We start from the raw sequence: 25,869 nt of genomic DNA, 5'->3' as shown, positions 1-25,869 counted from the left end.
CATAAATTTCTTTTTATCTGAAGCTCAGCAAACCCATCTGTTTTCTTTAATTTAATCCAGGAGGGGAAAACATTGTTCTGTCATAACTCAGTTTTTCTACTATTATGCATGTTAAAAGACATTTTAATAAGAAAACGTATTTGATATTCATAATGGTTTCTGACATTTTAAATTATATTCTATCTTGTCTTCTGTATTTAAGAATAACAAACATGAAAGTGTGGCTGAGTCATCAGTTGAGCCCCGAAATTAATGAGTAGCAAACATTAATATAGACAGACACAACATCTGGTCGTAACCTGTTATTTGTACAGTGAATGAAAAGTAAGAATCCTCTACACTAAGCAAACTCATTCTCTGTTGATCCTTACGTAGCCACAATGGTACCTTCCATGCACAGGGTAGAGGTAGCAACTGGATTGGGAAAAGCCCAAAGTTTGCAGAAGTGCACAGTTAAAAAAAAAAACCTTTACCAAAAAAGTCTGAAGAGGAGGGGATTTGGAAGAGAGTCCAGTGAAGATGGAGATGGGCACAGAGCCCTGGCTTGCTGGGTATGGGAAAGATGGAATGGAGTATCTTGGAAGAGGTACGTAAGAATTATTCTGCTGGATCAGGCCGGTGGCCCATCTAGTTCAGCATCCTGCTCCCATAGTAGCCAATGAGATGTCCATGTCCATCAGAGCTTTCCAAACCGTGTGTCACGAAACATTAGTGTGTCTTTTGCAGTGTGTAGGTGTATTGTACAAACGCTCTCCACGCTCCTCCCGGGGCTGGAAAAGGGTTCGTTTAACGTCCAGTTTGCTAGTAAAACTGAATTACTGTGTTGCAAAATGATAAAAAAGGTAAAGGGATCCTTGATCATTAGGTCCAGTCGCAGATGACTCTGGGGTGTTGGCTCTCATCTCGCTTTACTGGCCGAGGGAGCTGGCGTACAGCTCCCGGGTCATGTGGCCAGCATGATTAAGCCGCTTCTGGCGGACCAGAGCAGCGCACGGAAATGCCGTTTACCTTCCTTGCAGAGTGGTACCTATTTATCTACTTGCACTTTGACATGCTTTCGAACTGCTAGGTTGGCAGGAGTGCAAAATGATACATGTCTATAAATGTTTGGAAATGTTTGGAAAGCTCTGCTGCAGGTTATCACTGGCTGGAACTATGAAGAGAAGCACTCTATGCTGCAATATTTTGTTCCACATCACACTTCTATTGCAGAACTCATTTTAGAGCTTCTGAATATATTGGAGGGGGCAGGAGTGTGTGCAAAGCAAATTGTTAAATGTAACAGTTTTTAAAATTATTATTGTCCTGCCCTTCCTCCAAGGAGCTCACGGTGGCGTACATCATACATCCTCACACCAATCTTGTTCAGTTGGTAAGCCTAAGAAAGTGGCTGCCCCAAGGCTAACCAGTGAGTGTCAAGGGAGCAGACATTGGAATCCTGGTTTCCCTGGTCTTAAGTGCAACACTCTGGCCACCAAACCACACTGACTTTCTAGTCTAGCTAAGCTAGGCTGAGTAAGAGTTTGTGGGATGTAGCTATGACTGCATCTAGATAAATATAGCAAAGCCAGCCTTGCGAATAAGCCCACTAATGCTGCCAGTCTATGTGAAATTTCACTAGCCCTCTTGCCCAGATCCATGTTAATTTTAAAAGCTCCTTAAAAGGAAAAGGAAGGGGGAAAACAACCTTTATTCTACAGCCTGATCCTGCATGTGTTTACTTGGAAGAAAGTTCCTCTATATCCAGTGATACTTACAAACCAATGTGCGTAAGATCGCACTGTTGATCTTATGCCCTTAAAACACGCTGGTTTATTTTATTTGCCCCCCCCCCCACAATTAGATAAAGGACCTTACCAGTGTTTCCACACAATTTTTAGATCAGCAAATAAGGGATAATCTAATTTCCTTGAAAAATCCGGTCATACACAGAACTGCTCAATGTAAAAATTGCAAGGCATAGGAGGAGAATGAAGAGCTGATTCCTGAACCCCTGCTTTTATTCTTGCAGAATTCTGCAAAACCAATTGAACCTCAGGATATTACAGTAGCAGAGCGGTGTGCAATAGTTGCTGCCAAGATAATATAAAGCAAGGGGGGCATATAAAGCCCTGTGTAGATGGGCTACAGTGAGAGGATGGACCCTTCTGATTCCCAAGAGAGTTGTTGTTGTTGCTTTGTCTGGGCTGCTTTTCTCCCAAAGGGGCTCAATGTCTCCATGGGAAGAAAACCACAGCAAACCACAGTTTGAGGGTTCAGGTCTAACATGCTTGTACCACATTTAAAATTGCTGACTTTACAGAAAGTCAGTGCAACATCCAAAGTTGCTTTAAAGATTGCTGGACTGTAGGAAGAGATTTTCTCCAATAGGTGGAGTATCTGCTTCAGGTTTGTTTTATGATGGCACATTCACAGCCGAGCTGGCCTCCCAACAGATGAAGTGGGAAGAGAGCAAGAGCGATTGCGCTGTGTTTATTGTGGAAACATGCCACGTTTTAGTAGATTTACAAGCAGCTCATTGGAGCGCCTGATTGCTCTGCAGTTTTGCTTTCAGTCCGTTATTCTTGCTGATATGTTGCTGGTATATATCTCACTGAGACTGCAAAAGATTCTTTCGGAGACATGACGTGGGCCAAAGCACGGAAGATAGAAACCAGCTGTTGGGCAGCATTTCTTCCAGCGGCTTGAGGAATTCCAGCAGGCTGCAAGAGTCTGATTGGGGATCGCCATATACTGGCTGCCTTTGCAGCTATCTTGGTCAACGCTGGCTGAAGTAAGGTTTTCATGGCAGTGATTTTTGTGCTGACGTTAATTTGTGATCGTTGTGGTAATTCAGGATGACACTGTTCTCCCTAAATGGGAAAATTAGCAGGATAGGATCTTACTCCTTTCCAGATAATTCACAGTCCTATTTTCAAGAGAAGGGATCCTTATATTTAAGCTCCACACAAGTACTCCTTTCTGTGCAGTATCTTGAAATATTTTTAATACCCCTCCTCCATCTTAAGAATCCAATTCCATGTTTAGTTTTTACTCCCACAATTGGATCTTGCATCTCTAAGCTTCCCTGCCTTGAATATGTCTTGTTTCTGGTCAAGTTTAACACACACACACACACACACACACACACACACACACCCGTTTTCAATGTATAAGACAATATAAGACAATAGAAATTCACTGGCCCTGTTGGGGCATCATGCTAAGCCATAGTTTATATCCTGCTGCAGCTGTGAGATTGGCCAGGAGTGATGCAGCATCCCAAGTGCTCTTTCTGAGCAGTGTGTGGGGAGCTGCCTGGTAAGCTTGGTCCTGATTTCTGAGGATTGGGCCCTCACTGTTGTCTTTCCTTTTGCTGGCAGAACTTATGCTGGGCTGCCAGGTCACCTGACAAGCTGAATGGGCTTCAGATCCAGTGTAAGCCTCTCCCTCCCAGTGTTCCCACCCTCACTACTGCCCCGGAATGCCCCCGTTTCAGGGCTTGCATCAGTTTAAGATCCACTGTGCTTGGCTGAGCCAACTAAGCCTGGATGAGGGACTGAAGCCAGTGTGTCTTCAGCTGAGCCAAGGTTGGAGACTTACGCTGGTGTAGCTCAGCAGAACCAGGAACCAGCCAGCTGAGCTGATGATCCACCACATCCTAAGCCATTCAGTTGATCTGGGCTCAGGGTTGCACCCTTAGTGATGAAGAAAATGTTTCAAAAAAATGAATGAAATGGTTCAGCGTTTTTAATAGTAGCTTTTTGTGTAATGGCAAAGAAAAACCTGACACAGAAACAGACAGATTTTGCAATATGATAAAAGAAAGAAGATACATAAATTATGTGCATTGTCCACATGGCTGAAAAGCAGTCCAGGGCAGAGCAGACGCCTTGCTCATGTAATGGAAACATCATCCCTACATTGTGGTTAATGTGCAACCACAGCCAACTTCTTAGTCAGGAGCTGTGACTGGACACTTTTCTGGATGTGGTTCCTTACTTCAGGTTATAGGGACAAGAATCTGCCATGCACTGAGTCAGACCATTGGTCCATCGAGCTCGGTATTGTCTCCACTGACTGGCAGTGGCTTTCTGAGATTTCAGGTCTCTCTTGAAGTTGAGACCTTGCGCAATTAAAACAGCTTTTCTAACCCCTGAGTTATGGACCTTATCTCAGCAGATACGTGAAAGACTTGTGTACAAGGCTTTTAGTTGTTTTTCTTTACACCTTCCGCCTCCTGTTTTCGCAGGCCAACCAGCATAAAAGGTATAATTGTCTTCCCATCTCTATAAAATCTTTGGGCTGTATTGTTTTCCTCCCCCAGTAATTTACAAAGCAAACTATTGTTATGTTCCTGAAGGGAGCATGGAAAATATGCCACTAAAAGCAACTCAGTCTGAGAGAAACTGTTTTCAGACCTTCAGGAATGAGAAACACAAGGGGAGAGCTGCACGATGAACATGATTTCTTCCATAACATAAAGACTCCAAACTCAGCTATTTCCCTGGAGGCAGCAGCTGCCCTTTTATTCCTTGCAGAGGAGAATCTATGCAAACATAGAATCAACACAAGCATGCAACAGATCCACAATGTGAAGTCATTCCAGGGTGCCAGATATCCCTGACTTACACATCGTGGTTTGGGGCTCCAAAGTGGGTTGTTCAGACCTAGTGGGAGGATTGCTAGGCTATGGCATTGTTATCAGTGTACCTAAGAGAAGCGGAATCTGATTTATCTTTTGTCAGGTCATGGCCAAGCTCCATGAAAGCCTGCAGTTGTGGGGGGTGGGGGGAAGGATTCTGTCTCAAGCAGACCTGGTTCCACAGACCCAGAGGTAAACCAATTGCTTGAAAACAGGCTGGTGTTCGGATGCAAGGTTATGTTTAGGTGAGGCTGTCTTTATAGCTGCTTGATGAGAAGAGTTTGCATGAGGTAATCTTAATGTGACAGGGTGGGGGTGGGGGGTAGGCTAGATGGTGTCCTCAAACCCACAGAGCCTAATTTGCCTGGCTAGCTGAGAGACTAGAGAGCTAGTGGCACAAGAGGTAAGGTGCTGAAAGATGGTTGCTGGAAGTCCTTGTGGCCTCCTTGGCTTGCTTTGGCTTGCTTCCTATGTTTCTCTGCAATGGAGTTGTTGCTTAGAGGGCAGAGCTTTCCATCTGTGAACCAACTCCTATGTGGTTTGGACTGATGTGAACCAAACCAGCAACTCTCATCTTTTTCAGGGGGTTTTCCTTGGGGTTACAAACGCCAGGAGTATGATTGAGCGCTGATTGAGCACACTTTGAAAACAGCTTTACCCACATGGGAGCTGCTTGCCACAAATGACTGCCCATGAAATTTGCCTTTTAAGCAATACCAGTGTAAAATGTGTTGTGAGCCTCTTTGGCACACTCAGATATCAAGATATGAGAGTATTAAAAAATGCATGTGTTTTTAAATTTCCAATATTTTGCATTATTATTCATTTTTAATCGTTCATCACTCCTCCTTTTTAAAAATTGCGGGGAGTAAGGCATGAGGGTGGTTACAGCCGGTAAATTTTCTAAAGATTATGCTTACCCCTTTTAGGCCATGCAGACAACAGGTTGGTTTAGATGGCATGGTAGGCCAAACTTTGGTTTAGCAAAACTGTGTGAACATGTGGGCTGCTGGAGATGAGCTCACAGCCACTTGGCTCCTCCCTGGTCCTATTTACTGTCATGCTCCTTGAGCTAAACCAAGGCTTGGCTTAGCATCTTGGTGGAACAGGGAATCATGGTTAAGCTCTCACCTCTCTTACCACAAGCTGGAGCGAAGAACAAATCTTCTCACGGTCTCACTAAGTTAGATCTACTGTGTAGAGCAAACTAGTTCAGTAAGTATGCCAAGATCCCTTTCATCCTTATGGATAAGGGTCCATCACTCTTCTGCACCCTTGAGTGACTCTCCATAAGAAACAGAAAAGTAAAATGATAGGAAGAACTGGGAGGATAAGACTTATTGCCACAACAGCTGCACAACAACCACAGAAATTTGTGTCTTCAGGTAGAGCCATTTGGAAACTTGAAGTGCACACAGGATCTAATGTGATCTTTGAGGAAGGAAATAAAGTGTTTTCCCGTTTTAATAGAAAAATATCAATACCAGTTGGAAAAGAGGGACAGTACTTAACCAGAAGCACAAATGCAGCATAATTATGTTGATGACAATGAGAAGAACCAATCCCCCCCCCTTTCTGGTTGTCAGTGACATCCATCTGTTGGCACTGCTTTTCTACAAATTGCCTGTGTTGTTTACATTGCAAATGGATTGAAGCAGGAAGTGTTGTAAAGCCATATGTGTGAAAATGCCCTGAATTGTCTTTGTGTCAGGCTGAACAAAGATTGAGGTTAATCCTTACCTATCTAGACAATAAAGCCACAGGCCTGTGTTTGATGTCCAGTTACAGTTACTACAGCAGGGGCTCTAATCCAGTGTTATACTCCTGGGACTCATTCAGAAGAGGAACCATGAAGGTGCTTTGAGTAACAAGTAAAGTGTGCACATGTATGCACTCCTCATTGTAAGCAATTGCCTGTCAAATAGAAACCACTAAGGCCATTAAGTGAGGGCCATTTGCTACGTGGTGAAAAGCAGAGTCAGGGAGGTTGAATGGAGAAGTGTCCCCCTCCCCCGTTTCACCAAACAGGAGGAAATAAAGCAATGACGAGGCAGCAGGCCCTGCTGTATATCTCATCCATTAGAGGTGTCTGGCAAGAATCCTGTTTCACAATTAGATAAAAGCTTTTCCATTCTAAATCACTGTCCAGAAGACAGTTTGGAGCCTAAAATGCTGAATCGAATACACAGGGGAAGCCAAGACCCCGCTCTGGATGCTGGTAATTTATATGCATTATAAGCATTTACACAGAAGAATGTAGGCTCCTACTCAATGATGTGTTGGTTTTTGTTTTTAATTTAACTGGTTTTCCCCGCAGTTACTTTGCGATTTCTTTGACTCATTTGAGATGATCATATGGTGTTTCTATTGCCTATAATCCTTGTGTGTCCTGCACTGCTTCAGGCTGCAGGGTGATGCAGGCATGACAGGGAGAAGGGTTCTGAATTAGCTTTCTCCTTTAGGCACTTTTTTACATGCAGGAAATGTTCTCTGTGTGACTTATTTTGTGGCATTAAGGGTTTTTAATGTAAATTGTATACGTGTTAGAACTATCTTCTACCATGTTCAACTAATCATAGTTTGTTGTTACATTCAACAAGACAAACTGAGGTAAGTTTCAACTATGGTTTATTGAAATAAGCCAGGATCAATGTGGACATAATGAGAAATTCTGATTATTGTAAAGCTTAAAGTTCCTGGCTGGCTGTGCCAGAGGAGGAGAGAGAAGGGGGTGTCGTGTGCAAAGACTAGCCCAGCTCACTCCTTGAGTGCCAGCCTATGATTTAGTGTTACATCTGAACCAAGACTCATGTCCCAGTCTTTTGATTTTCTGAACAAGGCAACTGTGTCTCCCAGTAGATATTGAGCTCTCTTCTTTAGTTAAATTTCAGTTTTGGGGGAATTTAAGAGTCTGTTGTTTCTAATCCAAGAAGGAGAGAATAAATCAATTCATGATTTATCATTGTAGTCCATAGTTATGCTTATGGAGAGAGATGCAAGTTTTCAATCTTATGGATCTAGCAGATTTAGAACAGCATAGAGCGGTCATGTATGAGCAGGAGTGGGCCTAAGGTAGATCTCATGATGATTTGCAGTAGATAGGTAAGGATTTTTGATATGCAAAATGACCCCCTCCTATCACCACCCTAAATCATATTGCTGAAATGCAGAAAGCTTGGGATACCAGAAGTGGACTGTTGCATGGAAGGGCACTCAGAATAAATTCCTGGCTTCAGAATTCTTTCATTCAGTGTATGTCTTTTGTACCAGGCTCTGGTTGGTGGATCTTTGGCTGCTAGTAAAAATAAATAAATAAAAAATAATAATAGCTCCTACAAATCTGAAGTCTACCACCACTAGGCAAGAGTACTCTATTCCTAACCAAGACACATATGGGACATGGGGACTTTATATCTATGGAAATAACAGGTGAAATATGTTGAATATAAAGTAGCTACTTAGTGCTAAGAGAGTCACATCTCTAGGAAAGCTGCTAGCAAAACGCAGGTGGCATTTTTTGTTCAGAACGTTAGAAAGACGTCCATTTGAAAAGGTGTTTTCTCAGATGCATATGCATAACTATACATAAAAAGTGAAGTGCCTGATAGCCATCTCATAGGATTACTGACAAACAGGTTATGGGAGGCCTCTGGTATAAGCTTAACACATACTGGAGCATGCCAACATATGTCCTGACATGCTTAATACTTATGAGAACTGGTCTGGATTGCATTTTATAGCCTGATAGAACTATGAAAACAAAGCGTTTTATGCAAAAGCTGTATCAAAGCTGGTAGTGCCTGACCTCTAGGAAGTCTGTTCTGGTGTTTTCCCCACAACTGTATGTAGTTTTATAGGATCTATTTTGATGTGTATGAACTCTGCTTTTAGCCATGTCAGATAAGGAGTTGTCTTTGTGTTTCCTTTTGTAACTTCAAATAGAATATGACCAGGAAGCACGTGTTAAATTAAATCAGGCAACAACTTATATAAAGAAATGATAGAGTGCCAACACTACAGCTTCTTTCTGGAGTAGTATAGCTCAGAAAAATGAGCAGCAAATGCACAAGATCAAAGGGACATTGCTAATACTAACAGTATACCAAGAGAGAGACTGTATGACTGTTGAGAAGAAAAATGGAGACTGTAAACCTTGACAATTGGCTTCATTTCTCTCTCACCCACATCTTGTATGATATAGGATAATCCCAGTAATTATGTATTGCAAAAAATCATTGTGCCATTTCAGAGGGAAATGGGTCCCTGGTGTTATAGTGCTAGGAAACCTGATAAATCAAGACTGCCTTTGAAATTATGAACAAGGGACCTTAGCTAATCAAAAACCACAAAAATATTAATCATCCCAGAGCATGTGTGTGAGTGGGTTTAGAACTCAGCACTAAAAAGGCAGCTATTTTAGAACCACAATTCTATCTTTTCATCAGGAAAGTGATCTAAAAACCTACAGCTAGTGCTGGTCAAGGTTTTTGACTACTGCTGGCCCAAGACATTTTACTGCCTGAAGTGGTGCCCAAGTGTGCACACCCTCCTACCAGTGAGGACAAACGGTTTAAAAAATCTGGCTACACCATTCAAACACAGATTCCTGCTTTGGTCTAGGGATGGGTGAGAATTCTCCCCCCCCCCCCCCCAGTTCGTATTTGAAGCAAAGGCTACCACATTCATACTTTCTGAAATAACACAAGGAATGAAACAGTGCCATGCTTCCAAATTCTCACTTTTCCAAATTTTGTAATGCAGTTCTCCTGCCAAAAATGCTTACCAAAAAATGCATATTTTGAGGTAATGTGATCAAAGAAATGCATATTAATGAAAATAACACAAAATGCATTATTTTGAAGAAAATTGCTTGTAAAAATGTGTATATTTTGGATCTCTTTTGGTCGAATTTTACCTTCGCTCTTCCCCTGAGTTGAGTGAGTTCAGAGAGGTCGGGGGGGGGGGCATTGGGTAGCACCTATGCAATCAATGGGTGTGAAGTAAGCTTAAACTTGTAGTGTAATGTCATGAATCTATGAAACCCCAGCTATGTTAAAAGCATTTAAATGATTTATGCAATGAGCATTATTTTGCAACTTGCAGACATTTCTACTATGAATATTTCAAAATAATAATGACTCAACTTTTTGTTGTTCCTCACTGTGCTTTTTAAACTTCTCCTATTCTGTTTGTCATTATTTACATTCTATAAAAAGATACCCTCAACGAAAACTTCACAATGGGAGAAATTTAAATTTGATCTGATGCAAGATGTATCTCAAAGACTGGACTGCAGGCGGTCCAGGCTGCTTTATGGGGCAGGTCCTTTGTGAGGTAAATATTCTGTCTCTTGTGCAAAAGTTCACAAATTGAAGGGATAAACAAGGCAAAGCATAACCAGATGGGGGATATGATTCTTAAGCAATATCTATTTTGTCGTTTAACTTTCCAGGAAAAAGCCAGCAATAAACATCAGTGTTGCATATCCCAGTCTGGATGACCTTTTCTGGGGAAGGTCATGTGGTTTTAATTGATTGTTCCTGCCCTCTGAAGCCTCCTGTTTTGTTATTCCATAGTCACTGCTTTCCCCATGAGGCATGGGTCTTTTCCTGGTGCTGCACTGCCATATATTATATCCTAATGCACTGAACTCATCAAACTCAAGGTTCATCTTTCATCAGAGAAAGTTGTATAATTTCAAAGGCAAAGCATTCAGGACAAAAAAGTAGCTTCACACAAACATATTATCCCATTCAATGGATTTGCATGTCATTCTCCTGACTCCATCACCAATTATTCATTCATTTTGTGCCTGTTTGGATCCTTCTTTATGTCCTCTTTTGGGTCCTTGTGAATTTATTTCCCCTTGTTCCTGGCCCTGATGGTTGTCCTTTCTGTCACTCTGATTTTACCAGGCTAAGGAAGAGAGCAGTGACAGGAGCAAGGACAAACAGCATCAGCTTCCACTTACTTATCTTTCCCTTTCCCTCTAACTGATAGTATGGATTGGGTCCAGAGAAAGAGGGTAAGCAAATGGGGAGTGGTAACAGCAGGAAGGAGGAGAATACATCCTGCCCAGAGATGGCACTGATAGATGAAGGATAGAATTAGGCCACATTCACACTGTACAGTGGTACCTCGGGTTAAGAACTTAATATGTTCTGGAGGTCCGTTCTTAACCTAAAACTGTTCTTAACCTGAGGTACCACTTTAGCTAATGGGGCCTCCCACTGCCGCTGCACTGCACTGCCACCCCACGATTTCTGTTCTCATCCTGAAGCAAAGTTCTTAACCCGAGGTACTATTTCTGGGTTAGCGGAGTCTGTAACCTGAAGCGTCTGTAACCTGAAGCATCTGTAACCTGAGGTACCACTGTACATTTAAAGTATAGTGATACCACTTTAAACAATCACGGCTTCCCCCAAAGAATTCTGGGAGCTGTAGTTTGTTAAGGGTGCTAAGAGTTGTTAGGGGACCTGTATTCTCCTCACAGAGCTACAATTTCAGAGTGACTTGACAGTCTATTTGCAGGGAACTGCAAATTGTCTAAAGTAGCATCATGGTGGTGGTTTAAATGTGTGGTGTGAATGTGGCAGTTCTCTGAAATGGGCCAACCAACAGTACTGATGGGCTGTCAGCGTGGTGAAAGAGGAAAGAAAGAAAGAAAGAAAGAAAGAAAGAAAGAAAGAAAGAAAGAAAGAAAGAAAGAAAGAAAGAAAGTCGGTCTCTGGAATTGTGATGTGGCAAGTCCCTCATTGTGCAAATATACAATGGTACCTCAGAAATCAAACAGAATCCATTTGGGAAATCCATTTGACTTCCAAAACGTTTGGAAACCAAGGTGCAGCTTCCAAATGGAAGCCGTGGAAGCCCCATCGGACATTCAGTTTCCAAAGAACGTTCGCAAACTGCAAATTGGAATGCTTACTTCTGGGTTTGTGGCATTCGGGAGCCAAAATGGACGAGTACCAAGACATTTGGGATCCAAGGTACGACTGTATTGGGATTTGCAAGCTGAGAAGCACTTATGCCATATATAATGGGTATAGGTATTAGTCCATTGAAGAATGGGAAGTCTTCCTGAGTAAACATGTGTAGAACTAGACTGTAGCTTCTTCTAATACCATCACAGTATTGCTTCAAGTTTGTGCAGCCCCTTCTCCTCAACACAGGGCCCTTCTTTCTGTCTACTCTGCTTGAACAGAGAGAATTTCAGAAATTTTTGCCTTCCTCAAGCCCTGTTTTTGCTGGAGGCAAGGAATTTTGGGCTCTTGTACTTAATATACCATCACAATGAGAGGCATTCTAAGTCTATGGAAAAAGTTGACCCAGATTGTGAAGGAACAGATTCATGTCGAAGAGGGCTCCACAATGCAACGATTTAGCTTAGTAAATGAATAGGATACTAATTACTTTTATTTCATTGGTTTATTTGTCTCGCGAAAGAGGGAAAGGGGTCAGAATGCTAGAAACATTACAAACGTCTCAATTTTAACAATTTCAGAGCTCCAGAAGGAAGGGGATAAGTAGAGAAGCATTGATACCACTGGGTATTCTGCTCACAGTATTGTTTACACCCCTACATTGTATTCTATTCTCTCTTTAGTTCCCCCCAATCACCTATGAATGGTCAGTAGCTTCAAGAGGTGGGGAACAGGTTCTTAATCATTATTTAAATGCTTTAACCAATTTCCTATTTGTATGTTTTCATGAAATGCCTTTATTGTCATTTATGACTTTGGAGAGCTGCTTCACTTAAAGTAGAGGTGGGGAACCTGTGGCCTTCCAGATGTTGAACTCCAACTTCCATAATCCTGACTGTTGGCCATTCTGGCTGGGGCTACTGGAAGGTGGGAGTCCAGCAGCAGCTGGGGAACACCAGGTTGTTATTCATTTCTAGTAGGGAAAAGATTGTACTAATAGATGGGCAATTTATTGAAATGGCTATTGGAAAATGTGCATTCTCTCACGTTTATGGCTGAAATCCTATGCACACCTACTTGAGAGTTAGTTCCCATTGAACTTATTGTTATTTACTTCTAAGTAAGCATGCATATGATTGTGGTAATGGTGGGAAAATCCTGCTTTGGAAATGCAAGAGCTTCTCCTTTAACAGCTATCTATGTGAATGTACAAGTTAATAAAATATTTTCTAGAAATAAATAAACCTTGTCAGCCCCATAATCAAAAGAACCAGTCCAAGTGAGAAAACAGCATTTATTCTCCTTATGTGAAAGAAGCCAGACATTTCTACTGTTCTTTTGCACAGACAAATGTTAGGCAGAGATAACTAGAAGAAGCTGCAGGGGTATGCAGATGGCAAACTGCTTTTTTGAAACCATAGTACTGCAAGCGTCACACAGTATCGCTTAATGAAGCAAATGCGGTAACCTTGCTAGGAGTAGCCGGCATGCTTGTGCCTCTGTGCTGGATGAAAACGATAAAGGGTTAAGCCAGTAATGGCTCTATCTGAAGCTTGATTTAAAGAAGGGAGAATTGATATGCTCTCCCCCTCCCTTGAGTGGATGGTCGGCTCTTTCTAGTGGATCACATGGGCTTGTTAGGCTCTGCTGCAGAAGCACCAGCTGCTGCTGATCAAGGGAGGGTGCATCACCGGCTGGGTGTGTGTGTCAATGCCTTGTGGTCCCAGGCTCCAGTTTAAAAGAGGGGAAGCCCACAACGTGCTTCTGAGCAAGTGGGCTCTACCTTTTTTCTCCCCTGTGCTTCAAGACCTAACCATGTCTATTTGTTGTTGCCTTTTTTTCAGGGATTATGGATCCTCAAAAAGGAAATCAGGTAAGAAACCATGCTTGTTCCATATGTAGTATTATGTGTACAAAGCTCAAAATGTTTCTTAACAATTGCTCTTTTATTGCCTGCTGTGTGAAATGTTGGGGGTGTTTAATGGATTTCATTTAGCAGGAAAGGGAGTATTTAAAAGATTTAGTAACTGAGTAGGCAAAATGTTGCTTGCACATTTTTGCTGTTGTATATTTCAGCAGAAAATGTGCCTCTCTCTGCCCTCTCTAGTTGATGGGGAAATGTTTTACAAATACTAAATGCAGAAAAAGCAGGCTTTCTGTGTTGCAGTTTTGCACTGCATTGGAAGCTATCTGAAGACCATCTAGTTTCATGTTCTTCTTGCTAAGGTAGAATCACTCCGACCTGACCCTGTCTCAGTCCAGGGATTGTTCGTGGTTATTTCTGGAGGAATAGTAATGGTATAACTGAACTTGCAAGCTTAGCTTGTGCATGCATGGCCCATTCCCTCATGTGTATCACCACATTTCTCCATCCCTGCCTAGTCTAGTGCTCCTGAAGGGGTTCCTGTACCTTTAGCTATATCTAAGGGGGGTGTTTTAGAGTAAATGCAGCTTATTGTGCCAGTGGAAAAAAACCTACACCTGCTAAAATGTCATCTTGCATACTACTATAAAAAGACACAGGAACCCTGGCTGTATGTGTTCTGGCCTACCTGCCCTCACATGGATTCAATCTTGACTCATCACCAGGTTTTCTTAATGGCTGCATTCTTACTGTTAGGGAAATTGCTGTGTGAGTGAGAGATTCATCAGACACAGATACCCTAAGATTAGGTTCTCTATAATCTTTATTGGCCTAAATTTCTAACTAGTAAGTTCTCCTAATCAGTCAAAAGTATAAATACAAGTTATACTCTGTTTTGTGAGCCAGTTCAGACATGGCTCAGAAATGAAATCAGGGCCAGCTCTACCATTAGGCAGAGGAAGGCAGTCCCTTCGGTGACGAATTCCTCCTGAACCTCTGGGCATTCCCTTCCCTTGAAGATCAGAGCTGTGTGTGCTATGTAGCTTGTCATGTACTCCCTCAACTAGCCTGTTGCCCTCAGGTGCAGTGGATGATGTTATCTTGCTGCAGCTATTAAAGCAAAATTCCAGCTGCCAATCGAGGTGGTTTCTGTACATGGAAACTGGAAGTGCTATCTTGTCCTGTACCTCAGGCAGCAAAATGTATTGTGCAGGGCTGAATAAAAGTGCAGCTGTGGGGTCGGATGGGAGAATAGGTTCACAATGAAATCCTGTTAATGCCTACTCAGAAGGGAGCCTCATTAAATTAAATAAGACTTAGTCCCAAGTAGCAATATCCAGATGCTTTGGAGTGCAACTGCCCTCAGCACCAGCTGGCAACATCAATGGTCAGGGATGACTTTATATATTTATTTTTTCTACTTCTAGCCCTCTCTTCACTGAACAGTCTCAGGGCAGGCCATATCAAAATAGTACAATTAATTGAAAACCATAAGTTAAAGCTGCAGAACTAAAGAAAATAACGAGAACAGCGAAACAGGTGTGAAGCAAGACAGCACAAGGGAAAACATCCACTGTCTTAAAATCTTGGGTAAAGCGGGGCATCTTGATCTGATGCTGAAAACTATACAAGATGCACCTCAGAGGAGATAACATTTTACAACCTGGGGACCACCAGAGAAAAAGCCCCCATGCGCCACCAGCCCACAAATCACACAAGGAGGTGGTACTGCTAGCAGCGCCCTCCCATCAGTCCAGGCAGGTGGATATGGGAGGAGGAGTCTTCAAATATTTGGGGCCCAAGTCACTTAGGATTTTGAATGCCAAAATCAACAATTTAACCTGGGCTTGGTAGTGAATTGGTACCAGAGCAGTTGCTTTAAGACCAGTATATTCTGAGTCCAGCCAGAAATGCCCACTTGGTGCAGCCAGTGTGGTGCAGTGGTTAAGAGTGGTAGTCTCCTAATCTGGGGAACCGGGTTTGCGTCTCCGCTCCTCCACACGCAGCTGCTGGGTGACCTTGGGCCAGTCACACTTCTTTGAAGTCTCTCAGCCCCACTCACCTCACAGAGTGTTTGTTGTGGGGGAGGAAGGGAAAGGAGAATGTTAGCCGCTTTGAGACTCCTGAAGGGGAGTGAAAGGCAGGATATCAAATCCAAACTCTTCTTCTGCTTTATTCCTGCATTCTGCACAAGTTGCAGCTTCCCAGACTGTCTTCAAGGGCAGCCCTGTGTAGAGTGCATGGCAATACTCTAGTCTGGAAGTTACCAGAGAATGGATCACTGTGGCGAAGCTACATCTGTCAAAAGGGTAGTAGCTGCTGAACAGCTAGAAACAGGCACTCCTAGTCAACAAGGCCACCTGGACCTCAAGCAACAGTGATGGATCAAGGAGTAGCCCCACACTGTGGAACAGTTTCCCCCCCAGGGGAGTTAATTCAGAGTTGTAATCCAGCAGCATTGAGAGGGTACCATGTTGCCTATCCCAGGAAGAAATTGACCACAATACAGTGGTACCTTGGGTTACATATGCTTCAGGTTACATATGCTTCAGGTTACAAACTCTGCTAACACAGAAATAGTACCTCAGGTTAAGAACTTTGCTTCAGGATGAGAACAGAAATCGTGCTCTGGTGGCGCGGTGGCAGCAGGAGGCCCCATTAGCTAAAGTGGTGCTTCAGGTTAAGAACAGTTTCAGGTTAAGAACGGACCTCCGGAACAAATTAAGTACTTAACCCGAGGTACCACTGTATCTGTTTAGAAGGTACTTGGGCAGAATACTAGAAAAGACGATTCTCTGTTTTAGATGCTCATGCCAGTCAGTTACTGTGCTAGATGCATTAATGGTCTGACTTTTTACAAAACTCCCTCCCTCCCTCTGTGTGTGTGTGTGTGTGTGTGCATGTGTGTGTGCATGCGCGCGTGCATATTAAGGGGGGTGTAGAGGTATAGAGACCTCAATTAGAGCCTGGGCAAATAGCTCTTATTTGTCTTTGGGAATGACTTGCCCTAATGCTGTTGTGCTTATCTGGCACGTGACTCTTATTAATTCCATTGATGGGCTAGCTAAGCTGGAATGCTTGATTTTTGCAATTTAACTAAGTGGTATTCTAATGGATAGTTGGCATTTTGTCTATCTCCCCCTCCCCTTTCCTGGAAATCCTGATGATTTGGAAAAAAGGCTCCTAGCCTGTAGCATGAAACCCAGAGGTAAATAGCATAAGAAACCATAGCAGTTGTCATTTCATTCATCTTTTATTAACCCTGCTGCGTAGATCAGGCTGAGACTATGACTCGAATGAATGAGCTGCATTTCATGCCTGAGTGTGTAGGTTTGAATCTGTCGTTCACAGTCAGACTCAATGCCATATCAGTAAACCATAACAAGGTAAGGCATAGTACCTTTAATATTTCCCATTAAGAACTATCTCTAGATTAAGTCCAAAACATGTCCAAGTTCTCTTTCTCTCTAAATGTTCAGTTTTCCCAATCCACTATTCTTTGTACTTCTGTTTCTTTCCTAATCTTGCACAAATATTTTTGCTGCTATCAGTAAACCATACATTTTTTTTCAGTTTCTGATCTAGCACCTTCCATATATCCCAGTTAAATTCTAAGAGGGTACAGCACCACATCTTAATATAAGTATTGAAAGCTTTCGTGGAACCAGACCTCTCCATCAAATATGCAGCGTTACATTGCCAGCATTCAGCTTTCTCCTCCAGATAAATCGTTTTAATTCTCTATGGCGTCATGTACTATCTTGCTATTACTTTAAAAGATTTCCACGTGGTGAATTATGTCTGTATTGCTCCCACATAGATTCTCATACTACCTCCAGAATATCTTCATTTAAATCTGCAACCCACTTACTTATCACAATATTTATTCTTTGTTATTTATATCTATCAATATATTATGTATATTCTAACTTTGAAGCAGCTTCCTTGCCATTTCTCAATCTTCCTGGTTTGCTCCCCCCCCCCCCCGAAGAGAAGACTACCTGCTCCTTTTTTACAAAATCCACCAAATTATGCTTCATCTAGTTATAATAATGGGATTTTGGACAGGCTCTCCCACTGTGACTGGCAAATTAATTTGCCCCAAGTCCTTGACCATATACTCCACTTTGAGATCAACACTATATCTTCTGGCAAGCCGCCGCCTTTTCTTAGGGCTGGGAAAACCCAGAGCAGAACAAGCCAGACCTGCTTCTGTAGATCTGCTTCTTCAAAACAGGCCTTCAAAAAGTTGGCATAAAGAGAAAATGGACATGAGCTGTTAATGCTTTCAGCTCATGCCATTGGAATAATAGTGCACCTTTCGTTCCCAGAACAGAGGTGGGGCATAGCATTCTTCTATTCATACTTTAAAGATGGTGATTCTGTACCCCCACCCCACAGAGAAATGAGAATTAGAGTACAGTAGTACCTTGGTTCCCGAATGGCTTAGTCGTAGAGCAAATTGGCTTCTGAACATCGCAAACCCGGAAGTAAGTGTTCAAGTTTGCGAACGTTTTTCGGAAGCCGAATGTCTTACGCGGCTTCTGCTTGAGTGCAGGAAGCTCCTGTAGCCAATTGGAAGCCATGCCATGGTTTTCAAACGATTTTGGGAGTCGAACGGACTCCCAGAACGGATTAAGTTCGAGAACCAAGGTACCACTGTACTGGAGTAATACATTGATTATACTCTGCAGTTCTAGTATTGATAATTTTCACTGAGCTTTAAAGCATTGTTTAAAAATTGACTGTGATCTGGCTGCAGATGTTTTATAACGTAAATGTTTTTAATACAAGTGCTTTATAAAAACTGTAGAAAGCCGTTACTGTATTAAATGTGGCATTCCTCCCTTTCTATCATGTGAAATTATGATGGCTATGACATATGTGTACAGTGCTGAGTTAATGCTTCTGCTACAAACCATGCAAACTATACACACATGTGAGCTGCATGTGTTGGATTTAATTGCACAATTCAAATTATTTTCAACTCAGAGGACCCTCTTTTATTTCACTTTTAAAGTGTCTTTATAAATCCTCTTAAAATTAATGGTTCTGTACAGACATCTCATAAATTAGGCCAATTCTTTATCTCTTCCACCTCCGCCCCCCAAACAAAAACCCTCTGCAAAATACCATCTGTGCTTTAGAAACATAGTCTGCTCTGGACATAATCCCAGAGCATTTCCAATGCTGGAGCTTTGTAGCATGGTGACTCTGTGTGATTGTGCAGTGATAGCATCCTGTCCCACAGTTAGTGGTCAAGAGTTGTTTCCTAGTAAATACAAGAACCTAGACGTTATCTAATAATTCTTTAACCAACTAAAATGGTTACTCTTGCTGTTACTGGCTCAATACGAGTCTCTTCTTTTCTCTTGCTCTCAGACTGACATTGGCGCAGTTGGGGACAGCTGTGTGTACTCGGAAGCCATCTCATAATTGTAGATTATTGTGTGAGACTTGCTTCTAATGTTTGCTCAGTAGGGTGATTGTGTGCAAAGGACAAAGGTCCTCTACTTTGAATTACATTGTAGAAGAGAGAATTTGGCAGCTCCAATTTGTCATGCGTGGGTGGTTAAAAACTACCCACTGAAATTACTTTTCAAAGCTATCATAGTCTTGTCCTTCTGTCTTACCTGGTTTCATTTGGCTAGTTCAGCAATGCCAATGTGGTGCCTTCAGGTATTGTGGGCTACAGCTCCCATCATCCCTGACCATCGGTTGTGCTGGCTGGGCCTGAAGGAAGTTGTCATCCAAAACATCTGGAAGGCATCATTTTGGCTACCTGTCAGCTAAATGTTCAGCTAAAGGTTTCAAAGGGAGAACAAAATGAAGCTATACACCCACCCACCCACTCAGAGAGAGGCATGGTGGTACCAGGGAGATGTAATCCAGCATGTCTCTCTCCTGCCCTAAGGCAGGTATGGAGCATCTGTAACCCTCCAAATGGATTGCAACTCCCATCCACACACCCTTAATGTTGATTTGACAAGTATTTTCTGGACGACCCATCTCTGTGTACACTGAAGCAGGGGAGACATTCCCCAAGAGCAGAGCTGATGTAATTCCCATGGCTCCTGCCAGATCGGATTGTGTATGGACATAAATACAGCAGCTATTGTGTGCAAAGACTTGCTTGTTAAATTTGAAGCATGGCACACTGTCTTCTATATGCAGCTTAGTGACGTCTCTAGTTTAAATATGTCCGTGCACTATGTGTTATGGGGACCATAGCACAGTAGTTTTAATTTTCTTTAACTCATAACTTGCAGCATGAGATCCTTGTACCAGCTCAGACTATTTGTCCATCTAGCTCAGTATTGTGTATTCTGACTGGCAGCAGCCCTCCGTGTTCTCAGTAAAGATGTTTCTTATCGCCTGTTACTAGTTTCTATTAACTGAAGATGTCAGGGATTGAACCTGGGACCTTCTGTATGCAAACCATGTGTTATGGCCCATTCTCATTTGGGATTTCTCCTCCTCCTAAACAAAAAAGGAAAGGAAATGGTGGTTTCGCTAGTGTGACCTACCTGTTGGTCTCTTCCTGCTACGTAAAAGCCGGTGCCATGGGGTGTAGTAAAATATTGGGGTTTTCTAAGAGAAAAATAACATGTTAATATAGTACCTAATTTCTGCCAACGTGCAAGATTCTGGCTTGCAGCAAAGGATGTGACTGCACTCTTTGAAGCTAAGTGTGCTCCCATATTATTCAGGATGTTCAGTGCATTAGCTCTGCCAGGCTGCCATGCACAACTCTTTGCCACTATGGAGGCATGGGCTGCGAGTATGAAAGGTAGAACATACACATGTGCATACAATGGTGCACTTGCCACAGCAGTCACAGTTTCTAGTATTCAGAGTCCTACCACAGAATCTGAACTAACCCTTGAACTGGGAAAAGGCTAGGTAGGCTGGACATGGTAACTCAGAGATACTTTAATATGAGGACTTAAAAAAAATATCTCTGACATATTTGAGGTGGTGCAGGACTATTAGAACTACACTTTGTGCTCAGTGGTTCAATCAGTTGTAGCTGGAAGAATAATGCAGAAAATACCCTTTCCTTTGACACCTGATAGGATAAGTCCTATCTTAACCAATTTGTTTTAACTGATTTTAGTACTATATTTTTGAATTGTTATCTTTCCTGAGAGTTCAAGGTGAAAGGTTGTTGTTGATGATGATAATGTGTTTTGCTCCTGGACAAAAGCATAGAATTTGCCACCCAGCAGCATATAACATTCTTACTGCAGTCTGGTAGTGCATCTCCCCCCTCCCCCCCAAAACTGAAACCACTGCGATCATCGCTATAAAGAAGTCCCATGAAAAACACCAGGACAGATTAAGAAATAAAACAAATGGATGCTTATTGTTTTGTGAATCTTGCCAAGAAATCTAGATCTCACTTTTCTTTTAAGTGACTAGACTTGCTGAGAGATCTTTTACGAGGATGGGTTTTGTGTTTTTGATATTGATTTGGCATTTGAAGCACCTACTGGAACTCTTTTCTTTGGAAATATTTTCCTTGCTATGTGACTCGCTCAGGTCTGGCTTGCTGTGTTTGGAATTCCTAATTTTACAGTATGCCTGATATGACTTCTACAAAGTAACTGGCTGGCATCAGCAGGAGAATTGCCAGTATTTACACTTCCTAATTTTCCACTCAATAATCGACCCAAGCACCTGATGTTGCTATGTTGTGCTTTTCCCCCATAAGGAAAGTTACAGTGGTGCCCCGCAAGACGAACGCCTCGCAAGACGAAAAACCCGCTAGACGAAAGGGTTTTCCGTTTTGGAGGCGCTTCGTAAAACGAATTCCCCTATGGGGTTGCTTCACAAGACGAAAAATTTTTTGCGTCCCCCCGCGGGTTTCTTTCGCTTTTTTTGCCCTTTTCCTAAGCCGCTAAGCCGCTTATCAGCTGTTCCGCTGATAAGCCGCTTAACAGCTGATCGCTGGAAGCCGCTTGACAGCTGTAGCGCTAATCCACTAAGCTGTCAATGGGCTTGCTTCGCTAGACGAAAAAACCACTAGACGAAGAGAATCGCGGAACGGATTCTTTTCGTCTTGCGAGGCACCACTGTACTTGGAACGTTGTTTTCAGTGCATCCAATCTAGTTCTTGGATGCAAATGTTCAGCCTAATGCTCAAAAACTCAGGGTGCTTTCAGATGTGAGGAATATTGTTAGTTTTCCTGACTTATGATGCTTGTGTTCCTTTTTTTTAAATGTTCATTTCGCACTTCAGTATCTGTTGTGTTATGGGACTGTGGCTTTTGACTGATCTACCAGCATGTTGTACTAAATTTCATTCACACCAGTGGGCGTGGTGTGACACAACACCAAACTTTATTGGACAGTGTTGCTACTTCCTTACCGTTTCCACACATGCATACTTCTGTTCCCCATCATTCATCCATGAGAATGGCAGAGAAAGAACTGCATGCTGGTACTTCAAACAGATTTATTTCTGGAATCGACTGACATGAAAATAAGTGCTAAACTGACACTATATTCAGCTAGATCTCCATTAGTGCCTTTTATGTTGTGTGAAAGCTGAAATATAATGCAGAAGAAGAGGAGGAGGAGGAGTTTGGATTTGATATCCTGCTTTATCACTACCCGAAGGGGTCTCAAAATGGCTAACAATCTCCTTTCCCTTCCTCCCCCACAACAAATACTCTGTGAGGTGAGTGAGGCTGAGAGACTTCAAAGAGGTTTGATTTGCCCAAGGTCACCCAGCAGCTGCATGTGGAGGAGCGGAGACGCGAACCCGGTTCACCAGATTACGAGTCTACCGCTCTTAACCACTACACCACACTGGCTCTCCAGTAAGCTCCAGTAAGCAGTGCTGTTTTTTGTAGAAAAAGAGGTGTCTCAAGTCGCCATGAACATCTCCCTTGTTCTCTTACACTGACAACGGCACCCACTGGAGAGGTGCTGGGAACTGAGTTCTGGCTGGAAAAAAAGCCCTGACAGTAAGTGAAATGTTGGGGGTGAGGGGAGAGAATAAATGGCTGTGTGGATACAGCTCCTTTCTCCTAGTGTTGATATATTTATATTTATGGAACATCTGCATTGGGCTATTTTAACCCCCGCCCCCCGCCAGACTCACAAGAAATGCTGCAATCTCTTGTGCTTATGAAGTAGAAAACTTGTTTGGATAATACCCTTCACCCAAACTCATGTCTACATACACCAGGAGCTTAGGACAACAGTATGATCTGTTAAATGTCGAGGGCCATTTGGTGATGCTCATGATAAGCCATGGTTTTATCATGACATGCACAAGCTGCAGTGAGTGTTGGGTTTGGGTGCTCTCCTCATGTGGCTGTCAGGAGGGCTTTGGAGGGCTTTTTATTTGGTTTTTAGTAAGCAACAGTTTCCTGTTTTGTTTAAAGACTACCTATTCTCAGTTCTCAAAACGAGCCAGCTTCAAGATATGATGCTGGCTTGTTTATCCATATTGTTGTAGAACAGGGTACCCAGTGTGGTGCCTCCCTTGATGTTTCGGACTCCAGCCCCCTCTCCCAGCATGACCTGTGGTCAAGGATGATAGGAGTTACATCTAGGTACCCTCAACATCTAGAGGGTACCACATTGGTGTAAAGCCACAATCCTGGGTTTAGGAAGCTATGGCTTAATAATGGTTTTTGAAATCTTCCTTCTAGCCTGGGTGTTTGGGGGGGGGGAACCAGACATACAAATCTGAGGCTTGTGCTTATCACAATAAATCATAGTGCCACAAGTGATCTAAGAAATAATATTGAATAATAGAAGCTTCCTATGAAAATACCCACTCACAGAAGAGGCTGTCTCTTTGCATGATTCACTGCTCTGGCTTGAGTGGGGAGGTAATACTGCCACATCTCTGGTTAAGGTGTGCTTCGATCTTTTCGTCACTTCTCATCAGCAATTGAGTTAAATAATTGCATTTCCCCAATTCACAGTTCTCTATGAGCTGGTTTTGAAATGCATAAAGTTTTTAAAACATTGCCTGGCAGCAATGTGCACTCCTGAAAATGGACATCAGTTTTTGGAAAAGCATTTTTCAGAAAAGCATCAGCAGGCATTCACTTTTTTCCCCTCTCCCAGAGCAGGTCTGTTTGTTTTTATTACTATGCAGGAGGTGTGAGCCAAGTTGGAATTCTTGAATAAAAATATCAAGCTTTTTATTGGGTGTTCACAGATGCTGGTTGCAAGTAGTGAGCTATTTATGATTTGAGATGAGGGAGATTGGACCTTCACTGCTTCTGATGCAGCAGATTTACCTGCCCTTGGAAGAAGAGTGCCAAGCAGAGTGTGCAGAAACTGAAGGAATGAGCTCCTTTCTACACACCAAATGCAAGCTTGAAGGACTTAGGTGTGCCAACGCCAGGTTTAATTTGGAAAAAGTGTGCTTCAGCTATTGGAAGTTTGGGAAACAATGTAGTACATGATAAGGTCTCTCACTGCAGCTGTTTGGATTGAAGGAAGCAAATGTGTGCCTATTTAAAAATAAGTTAAGAACCTGGGGTTTCTTGCAATAATGATCAATACTTCTCCATCAGGACTCTTTAGCCCTTGCGAATGCATCTAATCAGCTAAGTGATACTGTCTGGTTGGGAGCCAGAGCTCCCTCCCCATCTTTGGCAGGAACTCAACTCTTGCCCAAATTCCTGCCATTTCCTCCTTGCTTGCATAGCTGTAAATGTTATTGATGGCAATGAAGTTATCCAGACTCTCTTTAGAAGCCAGCTGCACTGCTTTGGACCCTAAAATAGCAGTATTATAACCTCCTTCGGATCTCCATGCATGCTGTCTTAATATAGCAACCATATGGGAAGGGGGTAGGGGGTGCAATCTGTCTGGACTCCCTGAAGTCAGAAGCTTCCCCCTGGACCTAAAGTGCCCAGACAAAACAAAATAATCCTGTAGATTCCTAATGTCTCAAATGAGATCAGGATTCTTTCTTGAGGATTAAGCACAAGGTATATCATGCTGGAAATGAAATGCAACGGTGATAGTTTTTGGGCTCTGTTTCCCAGGGAGAGTTAACTTTTGATGTTGTTTGAAGCCCAATTGTGTAAATGTAGAATTATGCCTTGTTTATTTGGAGCATGTGTGATACCTCTGCTCAGGTTACAGTCTAGAAAAAAATAGCTTTTGGAGCAGGAGAAGGATAGGGCATTACTGAGCTTTTCCCCCTGCCTTGCTTCTCTCTTCCCCCCTCCCTTGAGCTTTCTTGTGCCATATGATCAGTTCTGAAGCACCATTCGATCACATGAAGGCCAGATGTGAGTATTTCGAAACAGTTTGGTCTCTGCTGGCGTGGAGATGATAAATGAGGCAGTTCTGTTTACGTGGCAAATGGAAGCAGCCTCTGATTGGTCTGGGACGGAACAGGGGAGGAGCTGATAACTTACAACAGGCGAACAACAAGCGAAAGTCTCAAAGACAGATTCATTCTGTGTAGAACAATGCAAATGAGGGTTCGGTTTTAAAATGAGAAAGAGGCAAAAGGCTGCCATGGACTAGAGCTCACTTCCTTTGGAGTCACAGGTCTGTGCATTTGATAAAGTTGACTGAGCCCATGAAAGCTTAGAAAACCTTTTGCCGTTGATAAGGTGCCACAAGGCTTAAAACACTGGTGTGCCCTGGATTTGTATTTAAAAGGGTAATGTGTAATGTTTGTAGAGAGGGAGCAGTACGCCCCTTGGCATAGTTCCAGAAGGAAAGGGGCATCCCAAAGATTAATGCAAGGTGGGTTTAACTACACAACATGTGGGATTCCCTGTCACTGGTGGAAGTGATACAGATAAAACAAGAAGGATTTCCAGGCAGCCTGGTTTTGAAGATCAATAAATGCGCAGCTGCTTTATTTTGTTAATTTATATCCTGCCCTTAATAGCAAGCACTCAATAAAATGATCTCAACCTGAATTGCTTCATCTCCTTCTTATAACACAGAGGTGGTCTTTAGGGGGAGAAGGATTTTCTGCTCGCACCAAAAACTGAACAATATCTTCCAGGGGAAGAGCATTGCACAGAGAAGCCCCTTTCCTAACATAAAGCATCTCAGGCTCCCCTCACTGCTGGAGTGACAAAAAGTCCCTACCTGGCAGATCCTGCAGCCTAGGTAGAACAATGCAAAGAAAGGCGCTCCAGTGGCTTCATAATGGTGTTAAGCATAGGGGACAATATGAAACCCTGCAGAACTCTGCAGCGTATTTTTCACGGGACCAAAGAGCAGCCCTACCCCTTACTGCCAGTCTCTGAATACTGCCCTGCAGATAGACCAGGGGTCGGCAAGGTTTACCCCACCCTTGCCGGTTCACTCCAGCAGAGATCACTCCATGGGCTAGATCGTGCATGTGCATGAGCGCGCGTGCCAACGATTTCAGGCATCTTCATCGATGCAATTTCTGGTGCCACAGAAGTGAGTCCCTGCGCCATCCTGCACTGGTTTAGCGCAGTGCGCAGGGA

At 42.8% G+C, this 25,869-nt stretch overlaps 1 protein-coding gene across 8 annotated transcripts in view; it reads left to right on the top strand.

The window, feature by feature from the left end:
• SH3PXD2A (SH3 and PX domains 2A) overlaps positions 1 to 25,869 on the top strand; it is a 250,113-nt gene that overhangs the window by 144,794 nt on the left and 79,450 nt on the right. For 7 of the 8 annotated variants that reach the window (XM_081911989.1, XM_081911991.1, XM_081911990.1 and 4 more), the window contains one exon: positions 13,392 to 13,420. In XM_081911989.1, the coding sequence (XP_081768115.1) occupies positions 13,392 to 13,420 (29 nt within the window). Of the gene's footprint in view, positions 1 to 13,251; positions 13,421 to 25,869 lie in introns of those variants that run through there. The other variant, XM_081911994.1, reaches the window with a different exon arrangement.

The sequence above is a fragment of the Podarcis melisellensis genome (assembly GCF_964234715.1).
Source record: "Podarcis melisellensis genome assembly, chromosome: 5".
Classification (NCBI taxonomy): domain Eukaryota; kingdom Metazoa; phylum Chordata; class Lepidosauria; order Squamata; family Lacertidae; genus Podarcis; species Podarcis melisellensis.
This window is presented reverse-complemented; position numbering and strand designations above follow the sequence as displayed.